Source organism: Argopecten irradians, chromosome 13 (assembly GCF_041381155.1).
Source record: "Argopecten irradians isolate NY chromosome 13, Ai_NY, whole genome shotgun sequence".
Taxonomy (NCBI): domain Eukaryota; kingdom Metazoa; phylum Mollusca; class Bivalvia; order Pectinida; family Pectinidae; genus Argopecten; species Argopecten irradians.
The window spans coordinates 11,292,433-11,305,846 of record NC_091146.1 but is presented as its reverse complement, the minus strand read 5'-3'; the positions used below and the strand labels follow the sequence as shown (position 1 = coordinate 11,305,846).

The 13,414-nt window shown below is 33.2% G+C and overlaps 1 protein-coding gene across 1 annotated transcript; it reads left to right on the top strand.

Annotated features, from left to right (window-relative positions):
* The first annotated feature begins 623 nt into the window (after positions 1-623).
* On the top strand, positions 624-12,585 carry LOC138305595 (cilia- and flagella-associated protein 337-like). Its single transcript, XM_069245898.1, has 8 exons — positions 624-986; positions 1,283-1,381; positions 4,442-4,514; positions 7,764-7,859; positions 8,143-8,297; positions 8,782-8,851; positions 10,231-10,430; positions 12,393-12,585. The coding sequence occupies exons 1-8, from the start codon at positions 883-885 to the stop codon at positions 12,583-12,585; spliced, it is 990 nt and encodes a 329-aa protein (XP_069101999.1). The 5' UTR covers positions 624-882.
* Positions 12,586-13,414: the final 829 nt, after the last annotated feature.

The following is a 13,414-nucleotide window of genomic DNA, read 5'->3' as shown; positions in this document are numbered from 1 at the left end:
GACACTGGGGGCTGACAGATCGCATACGGACGCGATATATACTTAGCTTGAACTGACCAATAGTTACAGATACATTAATAACATTAAAACTGTGAAAATATTGCAAAACTTCCCCTTGCTGTGACAGGCCACCGCCTCGTCGATACCAATATCCCGTGTACGGGTACCCACAGTGTATATGATAAATAAATAGATTTAGATCTACAGCAAAAATTATCTTAATATCTAAACGTGTTTTCACACCGGCGAGTTAAGTAAAAATATTGAAATCCAACAGGTGAAAGTTCACCTCTTAACAAAGTGTAAGAAATGGAAATTTTCAAAATGGCCGCCAAATTGGTCATTTCTTTAAAAAAAAAGTAAGCTTACAAGTGTACTAAGTGTCAGTACGAATTGTCTCCCTTCTTTTGTTGTAATGTCTTCTGGTGAAGTAAAAAAAAAATGTATTCCTTATATTGATGATAAATTACAAAAGTATTCGTATATACAAGCATTATAGTTTTAATGTAGGACCTATTATATATCTACGAAGTTTCAAAGAGTGTTCCGAAAACGCACGTTGAGGTATATATATTCCGCTTGATTTTGTAAATCCGTAATTTATACTTACCATGTGCCTGGCAACTCATAATTTACAAATGGCCGATTTCCTGTTCGTGGAGGTTTGTTGTCATTCGTCAGAACACAATCTGACGCTTCGCCTCGACATGTAGACTGACCAGTGATATTATACGGTCATGGTTATATCATAACGTAAGTGATTTGTGTTCATTGCCCTAACCCCGGGGCCCAGAGATAAACGGACACCTGTTGTTTTGAAGTTGAAGTGTTTGCAGTTTGGAGGATTCTGATGCTTTTGTAGACCAACTATATCCAAGCAAAATGTCGACAGTGGCTACGACTCCGACTGTGACATCGGGGACTGGGAAATATGATAGCAAGTCTCCAGAACAATTCAAGTCAAAATCCCCTGACAAACCAGAACGGTAAGAATTTGATATGTGTAAGCTAATAATAGCCAAATATACATATAATGTTGTCCTACATATGTATACAATTTGTAGGCCTACAACAAGCTGCTTTTATTTGACTGCAGCATTGATTTATTTTTGTATTCAATAATTATATAATGATGATGAATATAAGGCCTATATGTTTATAATCATATACAAAAGTGTAAAATTTCTGATTTGCTTGAATTATCAAATATTATTTTAAGATAAATTGAATCTATTTAATTAATTATTCACATGTAAATATATTGATGGAATTAAAACTACAGCATTTCCAGTAAAGAATCGACATCACTTGTAACTGTTGGGCCATTTAGGCCCAAACGTCAACCACTGGAAAGTATAATCACAACTACATCGTCCAAAGGGTGAGAGTGTATACTGTATAATGTTACTGGCATAAGTGTGATAATAATGGTGATTGGGCGGGTGTAGACTGGTTCCCTCCACAATTGTCACCCTTGGGTCAATGGGTGTGACATGCCGTCAGAAAATTTATCGGTTCTGCAAGAAAACCCAAAGCCTATGTATGTACTTTGCATTCATACTTTTATAAGCAAACTACACAATCATAAAATGAGTCATACATGCAGTTATAAGTGATTTTGAAAAACAGAAGCTTGATTTCTTTTTGTATATCAATTTTTAAAATCTTTGTCACTACAAACTACCACAAACTTTTGGAGGGACCTAGTATTGGGTAAATGCTCATTGCTGGGGTTGTTGGTTGGTTTCGGGGGAAATGCAAGAATTTTATGATAATATGTGTCAATGTAATTTGTGTACAGACGGATGATTTGAAATGGTTTTCTCACCACTCACTCATTTTCAGATGGACTTTGGTCACATATTTAACCAACCAAACATGTTTCCAATTTAAAAAATGACCCATAATTGTTATAACAGGTTGACATTGATATTATTACCGTATTCGACCCAATAGGCGCCCAGGGCGCTTGAAAAATTGAAAAAAAATGAAAAGGGGCTAATAAGACGGAATTATTGCAAATCGATACAGTTGAGTGTAGTTTTGGTCTTTATTTATGCCTGGACAATTGAAATTGAGGCCTCAAAAAGGGGGATGGGCGCTTAAAGGGACATGGGCGCTTATTGGGTCAAATACGATATACATATCCCATATAATTATTGATAATGTACTATAAGATTAATTCTTGTTTGGCCAATAATTATCAGAAAATAAACAATATAATGTACTGTATGTATGTAAGCATCAATCCATAAACAAATCAGACAGCATATTGTTGATATTGAGTAAAAAGTAATGTACAGTGTAAATATTGCTTAAAGATGCTCCACCTCCAACAGAGCATAAATGATATTCATTATTTGAACAATAGTTGGTGTTTAATCGTGTACATATATGTATAATAAATACAAAAAAATAATATAAAATAATTCATTTTGACTTTGGTGCATGCGCAATCAGTAAGTACCGGTACTTCATTCCATATAGGATATAGTGACACAGAATTTTTTCGGGATGCAATTAATTATTTTTCATATTTTTAACTTGAAGTAAAATTAGAAGCTCAAACTTTCCAATGGTGGTAATGGTGTAAAGTAAGTAACTTTTGTTAATGAAGAAAAATACTAAATCGTCTGCTCCTGTTTGTGATAGTGAAAAAATACCATTTGTCAGCGGTGGAGCATCTTTAATGAATTTCCCTAAAATTCCAATAGAAATGTAACTGAAAATGTTCTAGCATTAAAACAATTATGCTTGAGTTCAAATATCTCTATTTCCTGAATCCTGTGTGACTATATATGCACTGAATCATGACACTAAGGACATTCTTTCGAACCGACTGCTTATATATACATATCATATAGACTGTTCTTTGGAAATTCATGCCAACTCCCTGTGTACTATTATAATATAGGTAAATGGCTGGAAATTCATGCAAGTCCCTGTGTACTATTTGATATGTTTCTGTAATTCAATAAATGACTTAATCAAGTTGATCCCATGAACACTTGTTACATAATTAACTGACCTGTTGTACATTATAAAAATATAAATGAGACATCCATCAGACTTTGATTTGAATGTTAATACCAGGTGGATGTTCAGATACTGTGTGATATGTTTTTTTATATTAAATTTGTGAGGGTTGTGTCTGTGCATGGTGATGGTCATAATTGTCCTATACAGCTGCAGATTACTAGTGGTTAAAAGTATTTGCTTTGGTGGCAAGATGGAAATAAATGCATGTTCATGGAGTTTACATACATAGTGGATTTCAGGTGCAGGTATTATTTAACACATATGCAAACCAAGAATGTATGAATGTGTACAAAGTAAAGCACAATTGTACCGACATGTGTATAGAGAGAGAAACAAAACTTAAGTTGACATTTATAACTTTGGCAATTTTTTGTTTCATCAATTTGAAAGTTAAAAGTCTATAATTGAATTGCACAAAGAATGATTATCTAGTCGGTTTTTGAAGGGATCTCATGGATAAGGAGATTAATTAAGGGACTAAATTAATTCTACCTGCTATTTACTCTAATTAAGGGACTAAATTAATTCTACCTGCTATTTACTCTAGAGAATTTACTTTTATAAAGAATAGTTCCCAATATTTAAGCATTGAATGTCTTTCAGTTGGCATTCATAGCTATATTTATGAATGCCAACTGGACAGAGGCAAATTACATGAAGCGTGAATATTTGCATATTGGCAATGAATGCCAACTGAAAGATGTGCAATGCTTATATTTATATTTGATATACACTTTTATATAATGATTAAACTTTATATTTATGCAAAACGTGTTTAGATAAACTAATATTCGTAAAACCTATTAGCCAGAGAGAAAAATGCCAATAAACCGGAGGTCCCTCTGCTGTCAGCTAAAACCATTAATATGTACAAACTTGAACGAAAATAATTAGTCGAATCTATTGGTCTTCCCATATTACAAAATTATCTACCCTTACATATCAATATTGATTGCAAAGAAAGTCATGTGTTTGCACATCCTTGATACGCCATGGATTACTATCACTGTTGTTATATGCACCCACAGACTAATTTCATCATACTAAAACTGAACTCATTTTTGGGAAGAAAAAACTGACCAATCGGAGGTTGATTATCTAGAGAGCAATTAATTCAAAGCCATACAGTCAACAACAGAAGTGTGCCATTATTTGCTTCTTTTGATGTACATTAAAATGAGTTAATGCTTCACCTGTTGTCACACACAGAACTTCAGTTCTGCTAATGACAAGGGATTGGTACAACATCAGTGATTGTAACTCCTGGAGTATCAAGGAAAAACAATGCAACATTCTAATAATGATGGCCAATCGATGTGCAAGGGCAGATAACTCTGTAATGTGTAAAGACAGACTACTGTATGGTATAGAATCATTGTGTTTATATCTTTTTTTTTGTCAGAAAACAAGTAATGGACAAATTGGAGAACAGATTAACGATGAAAGATCTCAACAAACTACAGCGAGCGTTCATGGTAAGTCTTCCTGATGTATTCCTGAATCATGTAAACTCAAATACAACCTGGGAATGAATTGTAAAATTTCTATGTTAGTTAAAGCATGGAATGTTTTTGAGTGTCGTGTCATATTCCCGATATAAATATATAAGACTTCAGAATGTGTCTTGAGATGGAGAAAAAAAGTTAATTTTGATGTAATCGAGTGTGAATGTTATAATATGTAGTATGTATTACTGATTTAAACAAATGACTGTATGTAAGTTTAAAAGAGCCCAACATTTATGTTACGGCACTACAAGAATCGCCTTCCATTCTATATTGTATAGACTGAGGGAGATGGATATATGACGATAAGCTATATATTTATATCTTGTCATTTATAGACTAAGGTAGATGGATATGACAATAAGCTATATATTTATATCTTGTTTGTAGACTGATGGAGATGGATATGACAAGAAGCTATACATTTATATCTTTTTTATAGACTGAGGGATATGGATATGACAATAAGCTATATATTTATATCTTGTTTATAGACTGAAGGATATATGGATATGACAATAAGCTATATATTTATATCTTGTTTATAGACTGAGGGATATGGATATGACAATAAGCTATATATTTATATCTTGTTTGTAGACTGAAGGAGGTTGATATGACAATAAGCTATATATTTATATCTTGTTTGTAGACTGAAGGAGGTTGATATGACAATAAGCTATATATTTAAATCTTGTTTGAAGACTGAAGGAGGTTGATATGACAATAAGCTATATATTTATATCTTGTTTATAGACTAAGGGAGATGGATATGACAATAAGCTATATATTTATATCTTGTTTGTAGACTAAGGTAGAGGGATATGACAATAAGCTATATATTTATATCTTGTTTATAGACTGAGGGAGATGGATATGACAATAAGCTATATATTTATATCTTGTTTGTAGACTGAGGGAGATGGATATGACATTAAGCTATATATTGATATCTTGTTTATAGACTGAAGGAGGTTGATATGACAATAAGCTATATATTTATATCTTGTTTGTAGACTGAGGGATATGGATATGACAATAAGCTATATATTGATATCTTGTTTATAGACTGAAGGAGGTTGATATGACAATACGCTATATATTTATATCTTGTTTATAGACTGAGGGAGATGGATATGACATTAAGCTATATATTGATATCTTGTTTATAGACTGAAGGAGGTTGATATGACAATAAGCTATATATTTATATCTTGTTTGTAGACTGAGGGATATGGATATGACAATAAGCTATATATTGATATCTTGTTTATAGACTGAAGGAGGTTGATATGACAATACGCTATATATTTATATCTTGTTTATAGACTGAGGGAGATGGATATGACATTAAGCTATATATTGATATCTTGTTTATAGACTGAAGGAGGTTGATATGACAATAAGCTATATATTTATATCTTGTTTGTAGACTGAGGGATATGGATATGACAATAAGCTATATATTTATATCTTGTTTATAGACTGAGGGAGATGGATTTGACAAGAAGCTATATATTTATATCTTGTTTGTAGACTGAAGGAGGTTGATATGACAATAAGCTATATATTTATATCTTGTTTGTAGACTGAGGGAGATGGATTTGACAAGAAGCTATATATTTATATCTTGTTTGTAGACTGAAGGAGGTTGATATGACAATAAGCTATATATTTATATCTTGTTTATAGACTGAGGGAGATGGATTTGACAAGATGCTATATATTTATATCTTGTTTGTAGACTGAAGGAGGTTGATATGACAATAAGCTATATATTTATATCTTGTTTATAGACTAAGGGATATGGATTTGACAAGAAGCTATATATTTATATCTTGTTTATAGACTGAAGGAGGTTGATATGACAATAAGCTATATATTTATATCTTGTTTATAGACTGAAGGAGGTTGATATGACAATAAGCTATATATTTATATCTTGTTTATAGACTAAGGGATATGGATATGACAATAAGCTATATATTTATATCTTGTTTATAGACTGAGGGAGATGGATTTGACAAGAAGCTATATATTTATATCTTGTTTGTAGACTGAAGGAGGTTGATATGACAATAAGCTATATATTTATATCTTGTTTGTAGACTGAGGGATATGGATATGACAAGAAGCTATATATTTATATCTTGTTTATAGACTGAGGGATATGGATATGACATTACGCTATATATTTATATCTTGTTAATATACTGAGGGAGATGGATTTGACAAGAAGCTATATATTTATATCTTGTTTATAGACTGAGGGAGATGGATATGACAATAAGCTATATATTTATATCTTGTTTGTAGACTAAGGGAGAGGGATATGACAATAAGCTATATATTTATATCTTGTTTGTAGACTGAGGGAGATGGATATGACAATACGCTTTATAGTTATATCTTGTTTGTAGACCGAGGGAGATGGATATGACATTAAGCTATATATTGATATCTTGTTTATAGACTGAAGGAGGTTGATATGACAATAAGCTATATATTTATATCTTGTTTGTAGACTGAGGGAGATGGATATGACATTAAGCTATATATTGATATCTTGTTTATAGACTGAAGGAGGTTGATATGACAATAAGCTATATATTTATATCTTGTTTGTAGACTGAGGGATATGGATATGACAATAAGCTATATATTGATATCTTGTTTATAGACTGAAGGAGGTTGATATGACAATAAGCTATATATTTATATCTTGTTTGTAGACTGAGGGAAATGGATATGACAATACGCTATATATTTATATCTTGTTTATAGACTGAGGGAGATGGATTTGACAAGAAGCTATATATTTATATCTTGTTTGTAGACTGAGGGAGATGGATATGACAATAAGCTATATATTTATACAATTTATCTTGTTTGTAGACTGAGGGATATGGATATGACAATAAGCTATATATCTATATAGTTTGTCTTGTTTGTAGACTGAGGGATATGGATTTGACAATAAGCTTTATATTTATATCTTGTTTATAGACTGAAGGAGGTTGATATGACAATAAGCTATATATTTATATCTTGTTTATAGACTGAGGGAAATGGATTTGACAATAAGCTATATATTTATGTCTTGTTTTGTTTATAGACTGAGGGAGATGAACATGACAATACGCTTTATATTTATATCTTGTTTATAGAATGAGGGAGATGAACATGACAATAAGCTATATATTTATATCTTTTTTACAGACTGAGGGAGATGGATATGACAATAAGCTTGCTCTGTATCGTGACCAGTTCTGTGAAGCTTTGTCTATCTTACTAGAGAAGGGCACCAGGGAGGAGGTAAAACATCATTAGATAAAGTCACTGTATTCTTTACATCATCAGATAAAGTCATTGTATTCTTAACAGAAAAAGTTACTGGCACATAAAAAAAATCTATGTTTTTTTCTTGATTAACTTGAATATGAATTACATTTGTATTTTTATTGATTTGAAATTTAAAAGAAATTGTTAAGAAGTTTTCCTTTTTGAATCTGTTGAACAAATGGGATGTCCTTGAACTTTGTTTGACATTTGGTCTCGTTTTTAATAATAATGTCTTTTTAACATTTGGCTTTTACAGTATGGAGAATTATTTGACAAGATTGACGTGGCCCGAGAGGGAAGTGTTGATTGGGATAAGTTTGCATCTCACATGTTGCTAGAGTTTTATGAAAAAGATGATCGAGTCAAATCGACACAGGTTCCACAGTGGAAGGATCTGAAATCATTACCAAGGTATTTACCTCATACTGAACTAAAAGAAATCAGTTAACTTAAATAATTGTAATTATTAAATCAAATAATCAATTGATGCATATAACAGAGTTACCTTGTTTGCAGTAGGTATCAATTGTGACCTCATCATTTTGGAAGCAAAATTCAAGCTGTTTTCTCTGAAAAGGATGTCACAATCATTAACTACCTGCAAGGGCAGATAACTCTGTAAAAGACAGAATATGCATGGCTAGTGACATGAAAATCAAGTTCCATGATTATCAATATGTTTTTGATTCAATCTGTTTTCAGAGCTACAAATGGTAGTGAATTGAAAAAAAAAAATTAACATCTAGGCCAAGAAAACCATTTTGGAAAAAATTGAAACTATTTGACCTAATAAATGTAGAATGTTTGAGTAAATGAGATGCATGCAATCATACTTCTGATTTATAAGTATGGAAAATTACTTCTGACACTTCTAAATGTTTGTATAATCTTACAGTCCTCACAAAGATGTTATACAGAAAGTGGTCTTCCTGAAAAACACAAACAAATACGTCGCTGTCAGTAAGGTAGGTTGGTTATAAAGTTTCCTGAAAAACACAAACAAATACGTCGCTGTCAGTAAGGTAGGTTGGTTATAAAGTTTCCTGAAAAACACAAACAAATACGTCGCTGTCAGTAAGGTATGTTGGTTATAAAGTTTCCTGAAAAACACAAACAAATACGTCGCTGTCAGTAAGGTAGGTTGGTTATAAAGTTTCCTGAAAAACACAAACAAATACGTCGCTGTCAGTAAGGTATGTTGGTTATAAAGTTTTCCTGAAAAACACAAACAAATATGTCGCTGTCAGTAAGGTAGGTTGGTTATAAAGTTTCCTGAAAAACACAAACAAAATACGTCACTGTCAGTAAGGTAGGTTGGTTATAAAGTTTCCTGAAAAACACAAACAAATACGTCACTGTCAGTAAGGTAGGTTGGTTATAAAGTTTCCTGAAAAACACAAACAAATACGTCGCTGTCAGTAAGGTAGGTTGGTTATAAAGTTTCCTGAAAAACACAAACAAATACGTCGCTGTCAGTAAGGTAGGTTGGTTATAAAGTTTCCTGAAAAACACAAACAAATACGTCGCTGTCAGTAAGGTATGTTATCATGTTGTAACTATAACAGTAAAAGACCACAGGTAAGTCTATAACCAGATCTTCTACATAATGTTTATATATGTAACAGGGTGTAGCATTTACAATAAATTTAATACCTGCCTCTGCCAGGGATCGAACTCGGGACCTCTGGATTACTAGTCTGACGCTCAACCGATCAAGCTAAAGAGAAGTTCTCTCTAGCCGAGCTATATATTGCGGCTAGTATTGACCAGGGTTACATACTCCCCCTCTAGGAATCAACTCGTTCTCGAGTTTCCAGGGGTCACAATTTAAACAATTCCTTCGCAGGTATCGTGAAGTATCATTCCCGAGTCCCTACATGGGCGCCAATGTAACAGGGTGCAGGATTTACAATGAATTTTATACCTGCCTCTGCCAGGGATCGAACTCGGGACCTCTGGATTACTAGTCTGACGCTCAACCGATCAAGCTAAAGAGAAGTTCTCTCTAGCTGAGCTATATATTGCGGCTAGTATTGACCAGGGTTATATATAAAAACTAAGTTCTCCCCTAAGTGTGTACAGGCTGGTCACAAAAAAATAATTACAAGCTAGGCTCATTGTCTATCTAATGAGTGCAAAAACAAAATGGGGATTTATAGAGACTTCTATGGGAAAAATAAATCACGAATGATATTTACCAAATGTTTCCATAGTCTTCATCAATCAGCAATTTTGAAACCTTCAAAATTGATCGATGTCCTAGCTGCCTTTCAGATTTGCTATTTTTAGAACTGATACATGTATTCAATGTAATTAATGATGTGATAATTATTGTCATACACAGGAAGGTACGATATCTATCTGGCCACAAGACCTAAAGCAGTCAAGGTCATTCAAGACGGGAACGGACACCTGTAAAGGTCGCGACCTCTGGATCACACATTTCTGTGCCTTACAGAACATCAACAAACTGGCCCTGGCTTTTACCAGTAAAGAGATTTGTAAGTACAATCAGGTCCTCAGTCAAGCCACTTCTACATCCAGGTGCTGTAAAATTGCATAATCATTACAGTATAAACTATGTTATTAAAAGGGACTTTTAAGTATATGAATAAAGTAATTTGTAACTGTACACCTGTACTAGTTAAAGAGATATATAAGTACATCTGCAAATAATTGTTAATCTAACTCATTCATCCCTGAAATTTCATAATGGACTAATCTAGTCTTTGATTTAGTAGAGCCTAAATGTGTCTTGGGGGGGTGATATAGTAAAAGAGATTTGTATGTGTATCTCGATCAACTAACTTATAATCAATAACTGCTTATATGGGTAGGGATTGCATATTATGTCATTAGGTCTTGTGTAAAAGTTGTCAAAAAAATATGTCACTCTCATGTGACATATTGCAATCAATACTGAAGCTACCCACAAGTAACGGACTTTGTATGTGACATATTTCAATCAATACTGAAGCTACCCACAAGTAAACGGACTTTGTATGTGACATATTTCAATCAATACTGAAGCTACCCACAAGTAACGGACTTTGTATGTGACATATTTCAATCAATACTGAAGCTACCCACAAGTAACGGACTTTGTATGTGACATATTTCAATCAATACTGAAGCTACCCACAAGTAACGGACTTTGTATGATGTGACATATTTCAATCAATACTGAAGCTACCCACAAGTAACGGACTTTGTATGTGACATATTTCAATCAATACTGAAGCTACCCACAAGTAACGGACTTTGTATGTGACATATTTCAATCAATACTGAAGCTACCCACAAGTAACGGACTTTGTATGTGACATATTTCAATCAATACTGAAGCTACCCACAAGTAACGGACTTTGTATGTGACATATTTCAATCAATACTGAAGCTGACCCACAAGTAACGGACTTTGTATGTGACATATTTCAATCAATACTGAAGCTACCCACAAGTAACGGACTTTGTATGTGACAATATTTCAATCAATACTGAAGCTACCACACAAGTAACGGACTTTGTATGTGACATATTTCAATCAATACTGAAGCTACCCACAAGTAACGGACTTTGTATGTGACATATTTCAATCAATACTGAAGCTACCCACAAGTAACGGACTTTGTATGTGACATATTGCAATCAATACTGAAGCTACCCACAAGTAACGGACTTTGTATGTGACATATTTCAATCAATACTGAAGCTACCCACAAGTAACGGACTTTGTATGTGACATATTTCAATCAATACTGAAGCTACCCACAAGTAACGGACTTTGTATGTGACATATTTCAATCAATACTGAAGCTACCCACAAGTAACGGACTTTGTATGTGACATATTTCAATCAATACTGAAGCTACCCACAAGTAACGGACTTTGTAAAAGTTGATTCAGTCCCTAGTGATTTGTTATCAGGCAGTGTTAATAAAACAGGATAACAATTGAAACTTTTCGAATAATAACCATGCAGAGTTCTCTGTCTACAAATTACTGTTAAATTACTTAATTTCTCTTGTATCTTTTTAACAGCCAATTTTGATATGTGGCACCAATCTGGACTTCAATTGCCAGTACATAAGATTCAAGGATTTCCGGTTATACACCGCTGTCTCTTGAACTATTGTTACGTTCCACATCACCAGCAACAGGGTTACACGAGTGCTCATAGTTAACAACTACAGAGAAATCTGTCTCCATGGAGCAATACAGACATATATTCCATTCTTACCAGTTTACGTTGGAGGTGCTTGTTTGGCATCATTTTTCTGTAAACCAATCTTCAAGTATCATTACATTGACATAATCTAATTTCTAGAAATTGATACTAAACGTATGGTATTAGAAATTTAGTATCCTAAGACATTTTTCCTATTTCCCTCCATTCTTTATTTGAATTATATTTTTTGATGATGTAGCTCTAATAGATATTGATCTTTGATGTTAATTTGGTATATAGGTCCAACCATTGATATTTGCTGTTAATTTGATACACAGGTCCAATCCCAACAATCCTAACGAAGCATTACTAGTCTGGGGTGACGTGGGAGGTTTTGTCAATGTGATATTCTTCAATTCTGCCAACATTGCCTTATTTGAGAGACCGCCAGCTCCAGCAGGAGAAAAGCAAGGTAATACAGAGATTGTGGTTGAGTTATCTCCTCTAGGTATATGTATTCTGTGTCTCTGAAACCCAGAACAATATATTTTCTCTGTGGATTGGTATTGGTAAGTTTTATATCTTTAGATATAAATGTTTTTCCCATTAAATATATTTTGAGGTAACTATATTTTTTTTTCCCAACAAAATGAGTTTATTAGTCTGAAAATACAAATGTCAAAGCGAAGTGTCAATGTTGTAGAGTATTTAAATGTTAATGTAGAATATATTTGGTTTTTTTATTTTTTGAATTTTGTTTTTTTGTATTGAATAATATTGTTAATAATGAGACCACAATACGCTTTTATCATTGGTAATTTTTCAATTCTCGATGTTAATTTTAATTACTTCCATTTGTGTGAGAGTATTCTTCCTGTGGGGGCAGTGTAATGGTTAACTCCCTTTGGTGAGAGTATATTCTTCTGTGGGGGCAGTGTAATGGTGAACTCCCTTTGGTGAGAGTATTCCTGTGGGACAGTGTATTGATTGTCTCCCTTTGGGGGGACTGGTATCACGGATCGCCTATACATGTGTGTGCTGAAGTACAGTGCTAACTACTACTAATAGAAAATAATTCCTGCTCCAGATTTTTTCCTTTGATTTATACATAACCTAAACAATTCCTTTTAACTTTGAACTTAATCCCTTAAATTGATCAGGATAGCCTCCCCCTAATGACTCTGAATTGACTATAAATCTAGAAGTTTAATGTTCATTAAATGTTGTGATTTCATTTTTTTTATTCATTTTCTCTTTATGGTTCCTACATGTCAAATTAGTTGCTGCGAACTACATTTTTTTGCTTCTTTTTATCAAGTTCATTTTTATGTAAAGTTTCACCTCTGACAGAAGACAGACG